The sequence below is a fragment of the Bubalus kerabau genome, chromosome 10 (genome assembly GCF_029407905.1).
Source record: "Bubalus kerabau isolate K-KA32 ecotype Philippines breed swamp buffalo chromosome 10, PCC_UOA_SB_1v2, whole genome shotgun sequence".
Classification (NCBI taxonomy): Eukaryota; Metazoa; Chordata; class Mammalia; order Artiodactyla; family Bovidae; genus Bubalus; species Bubalus kerabau.
Window position 1 is genome coordinate 92,300,730 of NC_073633.1, and position 21,969 is coordinate 92,322,698.

General features: G+C 42.3%; 1 protein-coding gene across 5 annotated transcripts in view; it reads left to right on the plus strand.

Annotated features, from left to right (window-relative positions):
- Positions 1-21,969, plus strand: part of TTLL5 (tubulin tyrosine ligase like 5) — a 316,639-nt gene that overhangs the window by 214,834 nt on the left and 79,836 nt on the right. For 4 of the 5 annotated variants that reach the window (XM_055538712.1, XM_055538711.1, XM_055538708.1 and 1 more), the window contains 2 exons: positions 708-903; positions 20,456-20,670. In XM_055538712.1, coding sequence (XP_055394687.1) covers positions 708-903; positions 20,456-20,670 — 411 coding nt within the window. Of the gene's footprint in view, positions 1-707; positions 904-20,455; positions 20,675-21,969 lie in introns of those variants that run through there. The other variant, XM_055538713.1, reaches the window with a different exon arrangement.

The following is a 21,969-nucleotide window of genomic DNA, read 5'->3' on the forward strand; positions in this document are numbered from 1 at the left end:
TCATGCAATATTTGTCCTCTTCTGGCTGGCTTATTTTAGCTAGCAGTAATGTCTTAAATGTGCGCAAGCTAAATGTCAACGTGGCCGGAACCCAAATGAGATGAATTCAGAATAAGAAAAAAATGTGTCTTCTCACACCAGTTATGCTGTCCCATGATATGAGATATTAGCAGATACTTCACGATAGGTGGCTAAGGAAAACCAAGAATCCTGTATCATTCACCCGTATGCTTTTGAAGTCGCTGTTAGTATGATTGTGCTTCTGTTGTCGCCTTAAAGTAACTTGCCCTCCTGCATTTGAAGCTCTCAAGGCTCCGCTTGGGGGGGTCCTTTTGGCCATTAGAAGTGAAGTCGTTCAGTCGTGTCCGACTCTTTGCGACCCCACGGACTGTAGTCTACAAGGCTCCTCTGTCCATGGAATTTTCCAGGCAAGAGTACTGGAGTGGATTGCCATTTTAAAGGGGAGTGAAAATGGCTATTTAAATTATTTAACAGTCCATGCCAAGGCTTAGGACAAGTGCTGCGAATAGAATGGAAAGCAGAGCCACCTACCTTTGTCTTCATGGGGCTGCGGTTTAGTAGGTAAATCAGATTTGTAATTCCAGACTATGTTCAGTTCTATCAAGGAAAAATAACAGAGGTGTTTCTCTCCTTGCCTTCATTGTGCATATAACCGTTCTAAAAAATCTGCTTTCTTTTCTCTTCAGGAGCCTCCAGACAGGTGGCTTTGCCTGGGAGGGAGAGGTAGAGAACAACGCATATAGCAAGGCTACAGGGGTGGCCCCCCAGCACAAGTACCACCCCACTGCAGGCAGCTACCAACTCCATTTTGCCCTACAACAACTAGAACAGCAAAAACTTCAGTCCCGGCAGCTTCTGGACCAGAGTCGAGCTCGGCACCAGGTAATTCAAAATCAGGCTTTTCCATGTACTAGTATCTTCCTTCTGTTAAAAAAAATTTTTTTTTTTTTTCTTTCATGAGAAGTGTGGAAATAGTCTCTCAAAAGTTTACCAGTGCCTCCATGGCTTGAATGGTTGGTTCATGGGGAAATCTACAAACAAGTCATGTTCTGAAGCCATCCATTGGCTTTGTTGAAGGGTGATGCTGAACCAGTTTTAACATCCTTTTTTTTATTTCAGAGTTTCAGCACAAAAATCTCTTTTGTAATATTTACCCTTTCTGTTACCTGATCTTATTCAATGATTTCTCAAAGGTTCTAATTCCCAGATACCTAAAAGCCAGCATTTTAAAATAATTTTTTTGGTCTATAAAAGTGAAAGTGAAGTCGCTCAGTCGTGTCTGACTCTTTGCGACCCCATGGACTGTAACCTACCAGGCTCCTCCATCCACAGGATTTTCCAGGCAAGAGTACTGGAGTGGGTTGCCATTTCCTTCTCCAGGGGATCTTCCCGACCCAGGGATTGAACCCAGGTCTCCTGCATTGCAGACAGACGCTTTACTGTCTGAGCCACCTCAGAGTGGCTCACAGGAAGTTCACAGAGAAAGGATGACTTCACAAAAAAAAAAAATCAGGTCATGAAGACTTAAATTTTTCTTGATGATTTGGGATTATCATTAGAATCAGTTACCATGTTTTTCCCTGGTATCATGGGCTTCCCTTGTGGCTCAGCTGATAAAGAATCCTCCTACAAAGCAGGAGAGCCTGGTTCAATCTGTGGGTCAGGAAGATCCCCTGGATAAGAGAGTAGCTACCCACCCTGGTATTCTGGCCTAAAGAATTCAAGAGTCGGACACGACTGAGTGACTTTCACTTTTCTTCACCATGTTTTTTTTTCATGTTCTGCTTGTATGAATCCATACTGGTTCTGTGAGCTTCCCTGATATTTGTGTGAAGAAATATATTGGCTTAATCTCTTGTCATTTGCTCTTATAAAAATGTAGTATGTAGTGTGCACTAATTTGTGCAAAATCAGTATTCACTCAAAGGTAACATTCCCAAAGGTTTTTTTTTTTTTTTCCTTCTAATAAAGCAATTATCATTGTGTTCTCTATTGTCTTTTCAACTACCATCCAGGTCCATAGGAATTTTTATTTTTTTCAGTATCATTCATCACTTGAAAATCTTTATCTGTGGTAGTATAATCTGTATATTATATTGTGTTTAGTCACTCAGTCACGTCCAGCTCTTTGCTGGACTGTAGCCCACCAGGCTCCACTGTCCATGGGGATTCTCCAGGCAAGAATACTGGAGCAGGTTGCCATGCCCTCCTCAGGGGATCTTCCCAACCCAGGAATTGAACCCAGGTCTCCCACATTGCAAGTGGATTCTTTGCTGTCTGAGCCACCAGGAAAGCCCGTATATTATGTTGATTCTTTGTAAGAAATCATAAATGCCAGCATTTGTGAAGTCTTTTTTTACTGGAGAAAAATTCTGACTTCTTATCTGTAAAGCTGGAATACAGCATCATCCCACTACCCTCTGTCACGTAGAAATTTCTTTATTTAAGCAGTCTTTGTGGAGGATTTCTCTGGTGGTCCAGCGGTGAAAAACGCACTTTCCATTGTCGGGGATGTGGTTTGATCCCTGGTCAGGGAACTAAGATCCTACCTCCTATGGAGCAACTAAGCCTGTGCACCACAACTAGAGAGCCTAGTCAGCGCAACAAAAGAAGCCTGTGTGATGCAACGAGGACCCACTACAGCCAAAATTAATAAATAAAAATAATATTTGGGATAGCAGAGACATTTAGGCCAGTTTTTGAACTTTTTTTTTTTTTCATTTTGGCTGCACTGCCTGGTTTGTTGGGGATCTTAGTTCCCTGATCAGAGATGGTAGTGAAATCAGGGAGTCTCAAGCACTGGACACCCCACCCACCCAGGGAATTCCCTAGAGCTTTATTCAGGGTCTTAAGAATTCCAGTTCAGGAGACAGATTTGGGTAATACCAAAAGATTATTCCCAGGAAGAGAAAGGGTCAGGGGCTCAAGGCCAATGCCACAGGGTTAGAGTTGTTCCGTGCAACCCTGACACATGGAAGGAAATGTTTGTCCTTAAAGGATAGGTGGTTATGAGTCATTTTAGGGTAAAGGACCAACAAATAAATAGACTGTCACAAGTTATCTTAGAGGATAAGGGTCCCCTAAGCATCTTGAGTTTCTGGAACACTGGGCAGATGTTCTGGATGCCTGTGTTAAGACAAGGAGCGGTTGAGGTTCAAATTCCGTTCCTGCTGAGATGTGCAGAAGCCACACTTCCTCAGTGGCCTCCTGGCTTCATTTTAGAGAATGCTCTTAGCAACAACTCCATTTTTATTTTTTCCCACAGTATATTTTAGGTGTTTTGTTTTTTTTTTAAATCTGTGTAAATTTCTTAAAACTTTAAAAACTTCTGAACCCCATGCAGTTTGGATTACTTAAGAATGCCAAATCAGATGCTGGATAGTGGAAATATACATAGCCGTATTTCCCTTATTTGAGTAGAATCTAGACAGTTCGTCCCTTTTAATGCTCCCATACCCTGAAATGGTGGATGATTTAAAAAAAAAAAAAAGGAGGTGATTGCAGAGCACTGAAAGTTTTGAGGGAAAAGGCAGTTTTGCTGATTTTCACTTTTAGAAACTGCTTCATTTCTAAGTCCTTCTCATTCTTTTGATTAGCTTCCAGCAACTCACATTCCTTTGAAAACTCAGAGTACTGCTATTCTTGTGTGGATTTTCTTTTTTTTCACTGAGGATTATACTGACCTAGTTTCACTGAACTATGAAGTATATGGAAAATATGTTTTTTAGAATCTGTCAGAATACCTGTTTTAGGGAGAAGTCAGAACTCCCAAGAAGGGAGTTAATCTCGTGTCTCCTGGAGAGGGAACAGAACATCATTTATCATAATTTTATATATGTTTATAACATCATTTTATTTTTTCCCCCGTTCTTCTAATCCACAGTTGATTTAGGTAAAAATGAGTAGGGGTGAAGTTTGGGACTGTGGGAGAGAGTGAAAGAAACTACATTCTATTAGCTTGAAGAGTTTATAACTACTAAAATAGCAAATAAGTTATTAAATGTTATAACATGAAGAATATTTAGTAACTTAGAGCACTTTATTTCAGAGGATTTTTAGAAATACTCCACAAAAAGAGCAAAGCCGTATTAGATTTTTAAGCCTCTACTTTTAGCTCAGCTTGTGATTATACCTTTATAAATTACAACCAAATGATTGCCTGAAACAGGGTTTGCCTTCTCTGTGTGGCCTATATGGTCTGTCCTTGGGTTACCCCTTTAGATAGAGATGATTTCTCTGATGAACTTCTTATGCTTTGGATTCAAGTTGCCAAAGTGTAGACAGCCATTGATATAAGTAACAATTTGGTTAATTGCCTGTTTGAGAGCTGCTGCTGCTGCTGCTAAGTCGCTTCAGTCGTGTCTGACTCTGTGCGACCCCATAGACAGCAGCCCACCAGGCTCCCCTGTCCCTGGGATTCTCCAGGCAAGACCACTGGATTGGGTTGCCATTTCCTGCTCCTGTTTGAGAGCAGTGGATAGAATTGAAATCTGATTTACCTAGTATTCATTCACAAGAGAAGCATGTTTATGGAATAGGACATTAAAAGGGACCTTGTACAGTATTGTGGGGCTTCCTTGGTGGCTCAGACAATAAAGAATCTGCCTCCAGTACAGGAGACCCTGGTTCAATCCCTGAGTAAGGAAGATGCCCTGGAGAAGGGAATGGCAACCCACTCCAGTATTCTGGCCTGGAGAATTCCATGGACACAGCAGCCTGGCAGGCTACAGTCAATGGCGTCTCAAAGAGTTTGTCACGACTGAGTGACTAATACATACACATACTATATTGTATTCTAGTCTACTATTATACATGGACAGTGTCTTTCATAGTGATCTCCTAAAAATATTGTTGAAAAATCATGCAGCCTTTCTTGCATTGCATTCAAAGGAAGTTGTCTATCCCTTTTGTGCTTAGCTTTTTGAAGCTTTCAGGAAGGAAAACTGATTCAGGATATGAGTTTGGAAATTGGCATCTCTAACCATTCATGCAGTGTAAGCTTTGATCCTCACCTCTGTCTAGATTTTCAATCATAAGTCTAGAAGTTGCCGTGTTACTGACTCACTCGTACAAAAGACTGGTCCTGTAATATGGATCTGGGAGAAGAAAGTCACCTGGAGCCGTTGGCAGAGGCTTCCAGGCCAGAGGCACAAGGAAATAGGTATGATCCGGTCATTTGATAGAGAACATGATAAACAAAACAAGATAAAATTGAAACTATGAGCAGTTTATAAAAACACGGTTCTAAATCAGAGCAGAGGTCAGCAAGCTTTTCCTGTAAATGGCCATAAAGTAAATATTTTAGGTGCTACAAGCTGTACATAGGGTCTGTGGTAACTACTCAGCTCTGCCAAGGAAAATAGCCATAGACCATGTAAATGAATGAGTATGGCTGTTTTCCACTAAAACTTTCTTTACAAAAACAGATGGCAGGGGGCTTCCCTGGTAGCTCAGTGGTAAAGACTCCATCTGCCGGTGCAGGAGGCACAGGTTCCCTCTCTGACCCGGGAAGATGGCTCATGCTGCAGAACTAAGCCCGTGCACCACAACTGCTGAGCCTGTGTTCTAGAGCCCAGGAGTCACAACGACTGAGCCCACGTGCCACAGCTGCTAAAGCCTGTGTGCTCTAGAGCCCTGCTCCACAGCAAGAGAAGCCACCACAATAAACCTGCACACCGCAACTAGGGGGTAGCTCGTGTGCAGCAACAAAGACCTAGCACAGCCAAAAATAGAATAAATAAATAAAATAATTTTAAAAATGAAAAACATGGCAGGCTGGATTTGGCCTGCAAGCCCTGGTTTGCAAACCCTTGGTTTTGAGCACCAGAATTCCTTGAAGGGTCTGTTAAAAACATCAGTTGCTTCTCTGACACCATTTCTGATTCAGTAGGTTTGGGATCAGTTCAGTTCAGTTCAGTCGCTCAGTCGTGTCCAACTCTTTGCGACCCCATGAACCGTAGCACGCCAGGCCTCCCTGTCCATCACCAACTCCCGAAGTCCACCCAAACCCATGTCCATTGAGTCGGTGATGCCATCCAACCATCTCATCCTCTGTCATCCCCTTCTCTTCCTGCCCTCAATCTTTCCCAGCATCAGGGTCTTCTCAAAGAAGTCAGCTCTTCGCATCAGGTGGCCAAAGTATTGGAGTTTCAGCTTCAACATCAGTCCCACCAATGAACATCCAGGACTGATCTCCTTTAGGATAGACTGGTTGGATCTCCTTGCAGTCCAAGGGACTCTCAAGAGTCTTCTCCAACATCACAGTTCAAAAGCATCAATTCTTCAGTGCTCATTATTCTTTATAGTTCAAGGTTTGGAATGGGTGTCAATAATTTCCATTTCTAAGTTCCCAGATGATGCCAAGACTTCTGAGAACCACTGAGCTAGAGAGAAAGAGATTAGAAGTATCTCCTTTTCATTATGTGTCCTGTGTCTTTTGGAAGGGAGGCTGGTTTTGTTAAACTTAGTGTTGCCCTTATAAAACTTCAGGCATTTTTTTTTTTAATAGGAACTTTGTTTCCATCTTTTTCACTTCATCTACCACAGCTTCCTTATGAATAAATTTTCCAAACTTGAAAACTTCCTGTTCATTCCTCTTATCAGGGTACATTTTGCCCAGCAACCACTGCTCTCAGGATTCCAGTTTTATGAGGGACGAGAGATAAGTAACGGCACAGATTCCTCCCTCTTTGTTTAAGTAAGAATGGCCAGCACTTAATAAGCACATATGGTGGTCCAAGCACTATTCCATGGGCTTTAAGGTATATTCATTCATTTATAATGGGTTGCAGGATGGCTGAGGAAGTTGAGGGATCTTGGCCATCTAAGGGTGGTTCAATGAATCTATGTCTTGATGTATCCCAGGGTGTCTTCTCTCTGGTTTCTCTCACTGCTTCCCACTTCCTTCTCAGACTGGCTTCCTGCCCTCGAAGGAGAAGGATTAAAAAAAAAAAAAAAACTTCTCTGTCAGCTGAGCGGGGGGACCTTCTTGGGCAGCAGTGACTGCTGGTGACATCAGCATGAGTAGCCCTCCCTGCTGGGGTCTGCAAGGAGGGCTGCACCAGCTGTGAGGCCCGACTGACCTGATTCTAATTGCCAACATCGAGCTGATGTTATTCTTGGCCCAGGGCAGAGCGATTACTCAGTAGTTTCTGTTAAAGTGATTCTTTGTTAAAGCTCTGCTCCCAACCCCCATCCTCTTGCCCTCCCACTCTCTCCTCTACCTACTCCAGTCTGGAAAAAAAAAAAAAAGCCCCAAAAGCCGAAAAATTAAGGATATTTTGATGGTGGAGGCAGAACTGCTGATATTTCTTTTAACAACAGAGTGGGAGAGAGAGGATTTTAAGTACACCTTAATTTTTCACTGGTTTTCAAAGCCCTTCAATTTTTAGTAGATGTAATTTTTAACTTTGCAAAGGAACTCAGGGTAGGAGAAAACCTTACATCCTCAGTTCCTCTGGTTCTTCCTCTCTGTCTGCCTTCCTTCCTCATCCTAAATCCCCAATTTCACCTCAGCTAGGTTCGGTGAGGGCCAATAGAGACTAACATCCCGAGACAAGCAGGGTGGGGGGCAGCTCAGTGTCGACTTGAAGGGGTCTTTCAGTACGATAGCAACATCTTGGGTGCCGTGTGTAATGAGCTTTTTGCTAACCGCGTGTGTGTATATAAGCACAGCCTCACAGGTGTGGGAAGGATTCCCATATAAACCCAGCCAAGTCTTGTTATTCTGCTCCTAAAAGTTCATTGCATGTGTCTAGAAAAATTGTGCATACACACCGCCCGCCCTCCCCCCGCCACCCCCCTTCAGCAATGAGCACTTCAGCCTTCGCCGCTGTGTTTGTGTTGTGGGGGAGGGGGAGGCAGCAGGCACCCAGGCTTTTCCAGGCAGCCAGCAATAACATGCTAGCTCCTCAGCCTGACCCAGGGAGAGCCAGCAAGCAGACCAGCTCTGCAGGGGGAGTCTTTCTAGGTCTTTCCAACAAGAGTATCTGGGAGGACGGTTGGGCATGGGGATTAGGGGGGTGGTCTGGGCACAACCTCAGGCCAGTGCTTAAGTTCCTGGAGCAGGCTGATTTGACCTTCCTAACCTCCTGCTGCTCTGTTTTGTTTTGTGTTGTTTTCATTTGGTTTGGGGATCTTTTGTTCAATTTTATACTTCCTTCTGACCTTTATTGGGAATTCATCTAGCTTGTTTATGATTATGATTGTCTTAGAGCCATTCAATGTAGCAGATTTTGCCCAAACTAACCTCTTCTTCCATAATGACACGCCATTCAAAATACGTGATAATACACATAAAACCGCATTCAGCTGTTCAGAAACAGGCACTGTGGACAGGCTGTGGAGTCAGATAATCCTGTTTCAACCTGAGCCCATGACCTGCGCCAAGCTCTTTAAACCTCGTTGAACCTCGGTTTCTTCATCTCTAACGTGGGGACGATAATGTGTATCTGTGGGTTTTCGTGAGGATCATATTCCTCAGGATGTTTCCATGTGCCCAAGCGCTAAACCTGCAGTGGTATTTGTATAATCACAGTGAATCTTCACAACTGCCTTCTTATAAAAACAGAGCATCACGTATGTGGCTTTCCCAGGCTCAAAAAAGTGACAAATAAATGAAGGAGCTGGGGTTTTTGAATCCAGGCAGGTCAGCCTCCAGCATCCAAGCTCTTGGCTATCATGCTCTATGTTACATCTCTGACAATATTCAGGCATGCAATAAGTAATAGATGTATTATCACGCTTCCCAGGTGGCACACCTTAAAAAAGGTGTTCCAGGGCTTAAAACTCTTAGAAATGGCCACACTCTACCTTCCGTTGTACTTTTATTATTTAGGAACAATGTCAGGGACCACTGAGTTTTTTGGTTTTTTATTGGAGTATAATTGCTTTACAATATTGTGTTGGGTTCTGCTGTACAACAGCGTGAATCAGCCATGTGTATACATATCGCCCTCCCCCTTTCGCCTCCATCCCATCCCCCTCTCCCACTCCTCTAGGTCATCACAAAGCACCAGGCTGAGCCCCTGTGCTGCGCAGCAACTCCCCACTGGCTGGCTGTTTTACATGGTGGCGGTGTATATATGTCAGTGCTCCTGCGTCAATTTGTCCCACCCTCTCCTTCCTCCACTGTTTCACAAGTCCATTCTCTACATCTGGGTCTCTATTCCTGCCGTGCAGATAGGCTCATTGGTACCATTTTTCTAGATTTCATATATATACATTAATATACTGTATTTGTTTTTCTATTTCTAACTTACTTCACTCTGTATGATAGGCTCTAGATTCATCCACATCACTACACATGACTCAATTTTGTTCCTTTTTATGGCTGAGTAGTATTCCATTGTATGTATGTACCACATGTTTATCCATTCATATGTCAGTGGACATCTAGGTTGCTTCCATGTCCTGGCTTTTGTAAATAGTGCTGCAGTGAACGTTGAGGCCTATGTGTGTCTTTTTGAGTTATGGTCTTCTCAGGGTATATGCCCAGTAGTGGGATTGTTCTTGCAGCGTCCTGAAATATGTTCTATGAGTTTGAAGATTCAATGTGTGGGCTGTTAATAACATAGGAATTATCTCTTCAGTGATCAATTTGTCCTTTCAACCCTGTTTTTGTTATTGGTCATATTTTTTAAATTTTATTTCTATGCTGGTATTTTTGAGAAGGCTTTCAGGAAACATGACAGGTATCTGCAGATGTGAATACCACAGATGACACTTTTGCATGATTGTATTATGCTTGCTTCCTCAATAGATTTCATAGAAATCTGATTCTTAATGCACTGTTACAATAGAGAAATCAATTCATTATGCTGATTCATTACTACTAGTGATAGAAATCCCCTGGTTATTACCAGAGTGTTTTCTAAGCTGTTGCTTGGAAGGAGGAAGGTGAGAGCAAGGAAATAGGTGTATAGTGAGTGCCTTTTGTATGCTAGATGTAGTATTATCTCCGTTCCACTAATGAGGAAATTGATGCTCAAAAACTTTAAGTAACTTGCACAAGGTTGTACAGCTAGTTTTATTGCAGTTATAATAGACAAGCCAGGTCAGAGGGTTCTAAAGCCCTTTTCCACTCTCCCTCCCTCCCCCATGAGTGACACTTCATTTTCTCCTTGTTTTATACATTTATTATCAGTCAGATAAGGCATTCGAGTTTTATTGTTTCTGCTGCTATACATCCATACACACAAATATGAAATAAAAGGTCAATACAATGAATCAAAACTCAAAACCCCATTTGGTTTAGTTATGCTAAGAGACAGCTATTCACCTACCAGCTGCTTGGTATTGGCCTTGTTTGCCGTATACCCTTAAAATGTGGGTTCTGCTGCAGTTGCCTGGTGGCCAGTTTCCTTCCCTCCCCTCACTCTCTGACCTCTGGCTTTTTTCTGTTTTTCTGTGGGCATATGAGGGACTCACAGCAGTAACTTTGTGTGAAATGATGAAAGACTTCATCTTTAAACATAAAGAACCCCATCCATCCGTGATGGATGCAGCCACAGGAAAAAAACTTAATAGCTCTATGACAGCAAAGTTTATATAAGATAAACAGTAGGTCAATGTGTGATATTCTGAGCCAAATAAAATAAACTATACATTTGAAGACAAAGGCAAGTTATTTAGAAACTGAATTTAAAGTTGTAAAGGAACATAGAGATTATTTGTCTAATTATTTCATTTACTCATCAGAAGATATGAGGCAAACACATTATTAGGAGAACAAGGGCACTGATATAGAAATAATTCCCTAAAACTACTAGTAAATAAAAGATAAAAGAGACAATTGAAAGTAAGGCTATGAGTTATTTTTTTAACCAATTGAACTCTCAGTCTGGGGTCATGGGTGATCTTTTGAGGTTACCTTTATTTATTATGCATGCACACACACATATTCTTGCACACTTTAACTTTCCAAGTAAGTAACAAAGATTTGCTTATGCACAAGTTTTTTTTAACCGTTTTTTCTTGGAATGAATTAAGTGAAATCTCTGTCTTTTAAATGTATCTGGTAAAAGTTGGACACATTGCTAGGTTTGCTTTAATTTTGCTTTGGAAGGGAGATAGATTTAACTTCAATGGAGTTGATGTAAAAAGGGGGTGCTGCTGCTGCTGCTAAGTCGCTTCAGTCGTGTCCGACTCTGTGCGACCCCATAGACGGCAGACCACCAGGCTCCCCTGCCCCTGGGATTCTCCAGGCAAGAACACTGGAGTGGGTTGCCATTTCCTTCTCCAATGCGTGAAAGTGAAAAGTGAAAGTGAAGTCGCTCAGTCGTGTCCGACTCTTCGCGACCCCATGGACTGCAGCCTACCAGGCTCCTCTGCCCATGGGATTTTCCAGGCAAGTACTGGAGTGGGGTGCCATTGCCTAAACGAGGAAGGCAGTGTAGTATAGTGGGGCCATGGAATAAGACTCCTCCCAGGACTTGCCATCATGGACAGACCATGGAAGCTTTTTGTGCTCTGATTTCTTCTGTAGATGGAAGTGATGATGGGACCCGCCATAAACGGTTGGGAACGTTCTATGATACAATATGTAAAGCACTTAGAGCAATGCTGACCATGCTAAAAGCTCCATAAAAATGTGTTGCTCTTACTGTTATGTATTACTTTGTTTTTCATTGTGGTAAGAAACACATAGCATAAATTTGCCCTCTCAGAGATTTTCATTTATTGTGCAGTATTTTTAACTGTTCACGTGTTTGTACAGCAGATTATTAAACGTTTTCATCTTGTGTAACTGAAACTCCGCACACATTGAGCAGCTCCAGCCCCCACCCAGCCTCTGACATTCACCACTTCACTTTGTGTTCCTGTGAATGTGATTACTTTGGATTCCTCTTATCACTTAAATCATGTCATGTTATTTTTTAGTGACTGGCTTATTTCATTTACCATAATATCCTGAAGGTTCACCTTTTGTAGTTTATGGCAGGATTTCTTTATTTTTTAAGGCTTAATGATACTCTGTCATATGTATATACATTTATCCATTCATCAGTCTATAGGCATTTAGATTGCTTCCACACCTTAGCTACTGCAAATAAGACTTCAATGAACCTGAAGATGCAGACATATCTTCTATTGTATATTACTTTTAACCTTAAATGTACATATCTGTGGGGCTTCCCAGGTGGCTCAGTGGTAAAGAATTCACCTGCCAATGCAGAGACTCAAGAGATGCGGGTTCAGTCCTTGGGTCGGGTATATTGCCTGGAGAAGGAAATGGCAACCCACTCCAGTATTCTTGCCCAGAAAATCCCATGGACAGAGTAGCCTGGCGGGCTACAGTCCATGGTGTTGCAAAGCTGGACATGATGGAGTGACTGAGCATGCATGCACATGTCCATAGCATTATAATCTCAACTTGGGATTTTAGTCAAACCCCTCATGCCAGAAGGAGAAATTGGTTTGAATGATATTTAAGAAGGTGGTTTAGAAGTTCAAGGCTCATAAAATACTAATTAGCTACATTTTTAAAAACTAATATTTACTTATTTGGACAGCAGGAAATTATATGCAAATTATTGCTAGAGAGAGACATGAGGAGAAAGAGTAAAAAGAGTGATTAATAGTACCATGGTAAAATGGTTAAAAAAATAATATTTTTGTCCAAAAGCATAAATGTCTTATAAACATTAGAGAAAAAGAGAAACAGCATTAGCAACAAATTAGGAGCCAGCTTTCCATAGGACATGTTGTGTTTGCTTATAATAATCAAGGAAAGGTAAGGCAGTTATTCTTCCAAACATACTGATGGAAATATAATTGGTACAACCTTTACAGAGGGCAATTTGAGAATATGTATTAAAAAAGATGTAGAAGCAGCAGCAGCCTTCTGATCTTAGCTATTCTGTTTCAAGGAAATTATTTTAAGGAAATGATCCAGCATATATCAAAAGGTAGAAATAACATGATGTTTATCACAACACTGTTCTTAAATAGAGAATTAACCTGGCTAAAACTTCTGTATGTGTGTGTGTGTGGTTTCAAAATGAAAGGATAAAATTTTAGGGGGCCTACTTTTTCCTACCTGTTGTATTGGAAACTTAGTTCCTTAATTGTGTATATAGATCTACTGTGTTAGTTTATAGTATTCTACTGTTGGTGATGTAAATTATGATAAACTGTAATACAAAATGTTATTTAGTTGCTAAGTCATATCTGACTTCTTTTGTGATCCCATGGACTGTAGCCTGACACGCTTCTCTGTCCATGCAATTTCGCCTGCAAGAATACTGGAGTGGGTTGCCATTTCCTTCTCCAGGGGATCTTCCCAACTCAGGGATCGAACCCACGCCTCCTGCATTGGCAAGTAGATTCTTTAACCACTGAGCCACCAGGGAAGCCCAGTAGAAAATAGATGGCCGTTAAAAACAGTGACCTAGATCTACCATTATAGATATGGAACCAAATGCTCAAGATAGATATTTGAATGAAAAAAAAAGTCTCAGAAAAATCAGATATCATATACCAATTTTTGTAAGCCCACAGAAATACTGTATAATATGCATAGAAAATAGGTGATTATACACAGAAAAAAGTCTACTAAATATTACTATTTAGGTTATCAGAGAATGGAATTCGAAATGACTTTTAAAACAGCTTTCCTTTTTTTTAGTGAACGTGTTTCAAAAAACCATTAGTGTGCCAAATATTTCTGAGCATTGAGGGAGGAAAACATAGAAAGCAATGCAGAGTCTACAGTCATTGGAGTCCAAATTTGCCCTCAGAATGTAAGCCTCTCCCAAAGTACGACTGTCATTTGGTTGGGTGATGGGGCCGCTAGTGAGGGAATGTCATGAATGTGATGTCTGAGGGCTAGGTAGCTTTGTGACCATGGGCTGCAGCCCTGGCCTTAGCCAGCTGCCTCATAGTAGGACTTTGTAACACACACCTAGCCCAAGATCTGTTCAAGTGTCTCAATACTACTGAGAAATCAACCGAGAGACACTGTTGGTATCTTTGTATGCTTAGTTGCAGGAAGCCTGAAGCCTGTAAGTATATTTGAATATCTCTTTTTCATGGCCTGCATTGTTGCTCAAATGTTGTTAGGTACAACTGATTTAGGGGCTGCCTGAAGCACAGTGTTTTCAGAGAATTCTGAATAATACTCTCTTTTCAATTGTTCTGTCCCAGTAAGCACCTGTATTCACATCCTTTAGAATAGGTCACTGGAACTACTAAGAGCCTTCTTTCCTCGTTGCTAAAGGAGAAAAAATTCTTAACTGGTTTTAGAAATAAGAGGGAATGCCAGAGGACTTTCAGATCTCTTTGGCATCTCAAAGTCCTGTCTCAGTGCCCAGGTCATCCGTCTCTCTCTGTATGAACCAGAGCATCTTCGGGGTTTCTGCGTCATCCCTGTTGAGGTCCTGGCATTACCCACCGCTGGTTGCAGTACTGAAAGTTGTACTCTTTATCTTGCTCAGGTTTCAGACTTGCCCCAGCTGACAAACACTGTGAAATGAAGACAGCCAAGAACTGCATATAGGATGAGATGAAGACCTTTTGGAAGCTTGATTTTGCCAAAATAGATATAGCTACCCTTACCCTCTCCCTGGCTTCCCTGGTGACTTAGATGGTAAAGAATCCACCTGCAGTGCAGGAGACCTGGGTTTGATCCCTGGGTTGGGAAGATCCCCTGGAGGAGGGCATGGCAACCCACTTCAGTATTCTTGCCTAGAGAATCTCCATGGACAGAGGAGCCTGGCGGGCTACACAGTCCACGGGGTCACAGAGTCAGACACAAGTGAGCGGCTAAGCACAGCACTATCCCCCTGCCTTTTTCTATAGCATTATATGGTTGCACGTAATGTGTTCTTTGCGTTGAGCAACTCTCAGCCTGGTTGTAGTAAAGATGAGTGATTAGCATCTTACCTTCTCAGGGAGATAAACCATCCAGTACTTGAGTTGCCAGAACTAGAAGCTATGTTATGGGAACTTTATCCAAGTTAGGATAAAATCTCACATGGGGAGAATGATGCCTAAAATGTTTGCTGTTCTGATAGCAGAGAAAAAGGGGTACAAAGTGACGTTAACCCACTCAAATAGAGATTCATATTTGCCTGCTTCATCTACCTTAATTTTTAGAAAATGAATTTAGAAAGTTATTTCTCTGCAGGGAGGCATCCAGTTATACTCCATCACCAAGAAGCCTGAGTCAGGACTGAAAGGGGTGTTTCTCTGGAAGGCATTAAAACACACACATACACCACACAACCTCCCAGAATTTAATCTCTGAATGATATTATCTTTCAAGTAAGAGAACCCAGATCTTGCTTCCCTGTGACCTTCCAAGTTGCAGTCTGTGTTCTGTCTATCACAGATTCCTCCTTCCCACCCATGATTACCCTTCTGTTGTGGGAGAAGGAGGGCCTTTCCACTCTTTTGTCTGGGGCCAAGCCAAGCCTCCAACTGTGGTTTTCTCTGAGTGTCCTTGCCGAAGCATTGCTGTTTCCCACACCCAATAAAGAAGCAAAGGCCTGTGTGTGTGTTGACCAGGTCTTGAGTGGAGGCTGGTGCTGATACAGCTTTCACGTTCCCAGGCCAGTGACCGATGGCAGCGCAGGCCCCACCCTGGGTTAGCCCGCAAGTGCAGGGTGCTGACACTCTGTCCCGACCTCACAGTTCTTAGGAATTACATGGCGAGAACTTTATATAATGCTCCTGTTTATTTATGAGTGAATACCAGGACAAAACAGTTCACATAATCTGTCATAGTGGTAGACTTGTAGGATTAGGGTCAATACAGGCTGTGGTTGGGGAGGTGGCGGGTGGGGTTTGGGGAGGCTGATTTCCGCCAATATTCTACACACATCTATATGTCTTCTTTTATCTTTGCCTGAGTACTTTCTGGTTTTCTTCTCATCAGTTCTGATTACTTTAGTCTCATTCCACTTAGCCTTGGCTTTGGTGCAGCACTTGGGAACTTGTCTGACACATTACTGACTTTGGGGAATTTTGGATGGCATAGAATTACAATAATTTCATTATCCATTCAGTTTATGAGTGTATGGTCCCCAAATGACAAATGAGAACCTAGAAGCTTTTTACTGTATTTGGGAAGACTCTCTGCTATTTTTGAGATGCAGTTATATTTTTGTTATATTGAAGCTGAAACAAGCTTGACTCTTTGGTAGATTGAGAATTGTATCTCAGCTCAGTTAGGATTCCATTTGGCTGCATATAATAGAACACTTCCCACCCATGGCTGTTTAAACAAGTTAAAGATTTATTTTCTTTCCCTTGTATAACCAGGTATCTAGAGATAGAGGTGCTCCTAAAGTCCGTGGTGCAGTCAGGAACCCATGCTCCTCCTGTCTTTATCCTCTGCAGTCCTTAGCAGGGGACTTCCACCTTGGCTGCTTCTAAGTAGAGGGCCATGTTCGGGGTGAAGAACAACGGTAAAGGAAAACAGCTGTGCCCCGGGCAGCCCAGCCTGCCCCCTTTGAAGAGTTTTCCCAGAACTGCACCTGGAAACTTCTCTATTTACCATTCAGAACCAGGTCACAGGGTTATCTCAAGGTGCAGGAGGGACTGGGAAATAGAATGTTCTAGGTGGGCACGTGTTTTTACCCAAACAAAATCAGGATAGTTTTGGAGGGAAGAAAAGAAGAATTATTAGTATCCAGGCAAGTGAGTCTCCTAAGCAATAAATTCTCCTGGTTTATTTTGTGGTTTTGAGGTAAAGACCCATCTTATTACTATGGAACAAGTGTCTGAGGTCCTGCCACAGTATGTGCGTCTAGGAAGGTGAATTTATTTTCATTTGGAATCTGAAGAAGGGCTTAACTTATGTATTGTGGCTGAGTGTAAGTTGAAGGCACTTTCACTATTCAAACTCCAGAGAACGGTCCTACAACGAGATTGCATCTCTATGTAAACACAAACTTGTCAATTTTTTTGTGTAGGAATTTAGTAGTTGGTATAATATGAGGTTTTTTTTCTTCACTTATGGAGTAAATGTTTATTAAGCACCATTTGTACACAAGTCAGTCTTCTTGGCACTGTTAGTGAAACAAAAATTAATCCGGTACAAAGGCAGGCATTTCCAGTATGTGTTGTCCAGACACAGAAAAAAGTATGTGTATAAGTGGCTGTGATACAAGGTCATTGTGCTAGATGTGATAAGACAGATATGAATGCAGTTTTATAAGTGTTTAGAAGAGAAAAAGGCTGTTCTGCCAGAAAGAATTGCGTAAACATGATCTGGGGAACCTACACATGTGCTTTCAGTTTATGAGTTTGCTTTTGCAGCTAGTGAGCATCGTCATAAGACTGGAAAAATACGCTGGAAAACACAGAACCAACCACCATTCACAAGTCACTGCAGATAAGCAGACTCGTATGTCAGCCACCGCTTGGTTCCTCAGTAAACTGAGGTGGTAGTTTGGGAAGAAAGGGGGCATTTCAGTTTCTGCTGTGTGCCTGGGGCTTTGATTTATTTCAGGAAACCTTTACTGAGTGCCTGGGCTACGTTTACTTATTGATCTTCATCTAATCCCCCGCAGTCCAGCCAAGTGATTATAATTGCTGATGAGAAAGCTAAAGCTCAGAGAGGTTAAGTAACTTGAAAGGTCACCCAACTTATAAGTGACAGAGCCTACATCTGAGTCCAGGCACACCCGACTATGGGCTGCCCTGGTGGCTGAGCTGGTGGAGACTGCCTGCCATGAGGGAGACCTGGGTTCCATCCCTGGGTTGGGAAGATCCCCGGAGAAGGGAATGGCTACCCACTCCAGTGTTCTTGCTGGAGAATTCTACGGACAGAGGAGCCTTGCAGGGTACAGTCCATGGGGTCGCAAAGAGTTAGACACGACTGAGCATGTCTGACTTGTCACGCCTTAACCACTTGTCACATCTGACTGTAGAGCCATGTTTCTTTCCACTTCGATGAGCCTTTGCCTGTCGCTGATGACCTGATCTGGTCTTGAAGCCATAGTAAGTGTTGAACAGTCAATTCCTTCTTCAGCACAGTCTAATGGCGAGTCCTCGAACCAGCTGGGCTTCATTTGATATTTTGATTTATACTTAGAAAGTTAATCTGCTGCCTGCTCACATCTTATTAGAACTTGACTTACTTTTGACTTTTCAATAATTTATTTTTAGAATAAATAACTACATTTAGATGGTATAAAATTCAAAAAGACACAAATGATATATAGTCAAAAATTGGTTTCCCTTTTCCCCTAACCCCTAGCTAACCAGTTCTTTTCCATGGAGGCTGCCAGTTTTTGTTTTTAATCCTTTCAGAATTGTTCTGTGCAGATACCAACATGGTATATATCTTTGTGTGTGTGTATTGGCATGTAAAGATATGTTTATTTTTATATATAAAGATATATTTATTGTCACCATGGCAACATGTATTGAATAGATGTTCTTCCTGATGGCAGTTCCGTCACTGTGTGAAAACCTAACTCAATAAAGAGTGTTTTTATTTCCACGAGTTCTTCACTTACAGTGGTTTTCCTCCTCTGCTTCTCATCCAGTGAATGTGTTTATAGAGGGCCAGCGTAGACCTCGTCAGCCCTCATGGTCAGTTCCGGCTTCCTCCCCACGCTGAGCAAGGCATCTTGCAAGCACTCTTCAGTCTAAGCTCACTTATTGGGAGGTCGTGGGGTCACCCTTTCCTGCCACCCTCCTTCCTTCCAATTGAATCTCTCCCATGGATTTTTTTTTTTAATTTTATTTTATTTTTAAACTTTACATAATTGTATTAGTTTTGCCAAATATCAAAAATGAATCCGCCACAGGTATACATGTGTTCCCCATCCTGAACCCTCCTCCCTCCTCCCTCCCCAGGCCCTTAGATATGGTGCTTGAAAGGAGTGGATTTCTTTTTGAGCCAGTTCCACAAGCTGGCCTCTGCTGCACGCCTTGGTTACAGATGGCCCACGCCCTTGCTCCCACTGCCCGCATCCCTGTGTGCAGCCCCGTGTACACGCTCTGCAGTCCTGCCCTCTAGGCTTTGTCCTGGACTCAGGTCTTCCTTGGAGCCCCTCCTCTGCTCAGAGGTAGAGGCGAGTGAGCCACTCTTTCGTTCCCTCTCTGGTGGCTTCCAGAGATGAGGACCATTTCAGTCCAGTTGGTCTGTAAGAAACTGCCTTGAGCATCCACCTCTGAAATCACTTTGCTCTTTGTCAAGCCTCTCAACCACACACATTCCCTCCACACAAGAATGCCGACTACCTGTGCTGCCCCGTATCTGCCCAACCAGGGACCTTTGGATACATTTTCCTGAAATGGGACATTCCAAGGCATTAGTGTAGAAGGATTGGTTAACACTTCTTTACTAAAGCTACTCAGTTCATCTTTTATATCTCAAAAACTAAAATTCATAAAGGACAGAAATATTGCCAGTGTAGTTTACCTAGAAGCTGAATGTCTCCTGAGAACATCTGATATTCCTTCAGGCCTTGCCACGAGAAAATGACATTTCTCCCATTGCCTCTTGAAATGTAGTGCCTATAGGTAGAAATCAATTGCCAGAAATCCTTTTAATAAAAAGTCCTATGTGTTTTTTCACTTATATTTTCTTCCTAATATCCTTTTATATTTAAAGCTTTCATGCCTACTGAAAGCAGTGTTAACATATTTCAAGAATCAGTAACAAAATTTGTAACACACAGAAAAAACCTATTTATAATGAGGCAAATAAGTTGCAAGAGTTGTTTTAAGCCTCTCTCTGAGGAAGTGTACAATTAAATTAAGTGTACATCCTTCCTACAGATATGTGTTGGTATTTGTGATGTCTGGATGGTGATTTTGGGATCTTTTTTTAGTATCTGTTGGCTTACCTTCTAAGCGAAAATACCCTTGTTGTGATCTTGTATTCATGTATAATAACCAGTATTCATGTTGTAATTTTACTTTGAAAGTGTTTCCAAGTGTAGGTCTTATGTTAATCTTTAGGTCATCAAGATGTTACTACTCCACACTGGGTCCTTCTCTTTCCTCAAAGGTGCAAACCTTCCAGAGGAGTTCAGAGTTCTGAGTGGGCTGGAATTGAGCCAGGTTCAAGTCACTTTTGTTCTCTGCTGTATTTTTAGTACTTGACATCCGACAAGAGGCGTTCATTAAATGCCTGTTGAATTTAACAATGAAGGGAAATACTAAGACCAGGAGAGACCAAATGCTTCTCTAATTCACGTCTATGGACAATTCATAGTACCCAGCTGCCCTGAGTCCTAGCCCAGGGCACTTTCAACAAGACCATCTCCACTCTCTGCTAAAAGAGATTTCCCTTCTCTGAATCTACACCTGCACGGCATTATTGGAGGAGGTGTTTTTTCTTTAAAGTTGCTTCATTTGAATGGTTTCCCTTTTCCTTTTGTCCTCCCCTCAGGATTGCAAACCTGTTATTCACTTACAGCAAACGGACTGTGAAGAATGTCTCCATCAATCTTCTGTTTTTCTTTTTCTCTAGGCGATCTTTGGCAGCCAGACACTACCTAACTCCAATTTATGGACAATAAACAATGGTGCAGCTTGCAGAATTCCAAGCGCCACAGTCAGTGGCCAGAAGCCAACAACTCTGCCACAAAAAGTGGTGCCACCTCCAAGTTCCTCCTCCCTGGTCCCCAAACCCCCGTCCAGTCACAAACAAGTCCTCAGAAAGGCAGCATCCCAAAGGGCTTCCAAGTAAGTTCTCGGAATTCTTCTGTTCAGTTCCTTCTGAGTTGTATCAATTCTGTGCTAACGATGCTCTTTATTTATGGAGGCTCAAGACAATGTGTACTGCAGTGTTGAAAAGAGCACCTGATGGGGAATACAGGCCAACTGTTTCCTCAGCCCTGGCTGTAAGCTAGAATCACCGGGGGAGCTATTACAACATGGCCAGCGTCGAGGCTGTCCCCCTGTGAGAGGGGCAGAGACTGCTCTTTTAAGTTTGCCAAGGGTGATGGTGAGCATTGCAGCTGGCAGGTTCAGGGTCATTGCCAGCTGCCTCTTGTGGCCTCTAGCAGGAGCCTCAACCAGACGCAACACCTGGTAACAGTGCTGAACTGTGGACTTGGAGGGGGGAACTTCCTCCGGCATGTATTCTCCTTTCAGTCATTCTACAGAGTTAGATCTTTTCAATTTCATGTAAAATGCAGCACTCTTCCCTCACCTCCACCCTTGTTTATTTGTTTTTAGGCATTTGAAAGGGAAGACATAGGATTGAGATTTCATAAGATGAATTAACTTCATTGACATTAGTCATCAGGCTCTGTGGAGCAACGATGTTTCTAATACCTTTTGTCATCTTTCTGTCTTACCTGAAAAAAAAAAGACATCTCTGTCCCTGCATCACATACATGTTGTAGGTCACATTCTTCACTCTACCTCTAGCCATTTTCCCTAGAAAACTAGAAATGGACTGGTAAAAAACAAAAAAGTGTTGGTTTTAGCAGCTCCTATCCATTTAAAACTGGGGGACTTACCAAAGCTGTCCAAAGCTGTCAGACTTACCAAAGCTGTCCGGAGGAGGAGGCAATCCCTGATGGATGAACACCTAGAAGAGATTTGTATATTTCTCTTGCTCTCCTTGGGGTTCCCCATTCATTTGTCCTTCACAAAATCAACTTGAGTTATAAAAAGGAATCCTAGGGCACAGAAAAAACAGTTCGTGTTTTTGCCCCCTTGGATAATGAACCAAATTTGGATTGAAAAGCAATCCCTTGTGGTTGTTTTAATTATACTGCTGCCAGATTCATTTATTCAGCAAATATTTATTCAGTGCCTACTAAGTGCCAAGCACTGTTCTAGGAATAACTGGCATCGTAATAACTTTAGAGAACTCTCTGGAGCAGTAGACAGTTCAGTTTGTCGTTGAGAGCCGATGGCACGACAAGAAGGATGTGTGGCCCCTCTCGGTTCCTTAAGGGCACAGCCCCCGGGGCCTGACTTTCTGTGTCAGACCCCTCTTCACACTTTATTGATGCGAGATCTTTAACAAGT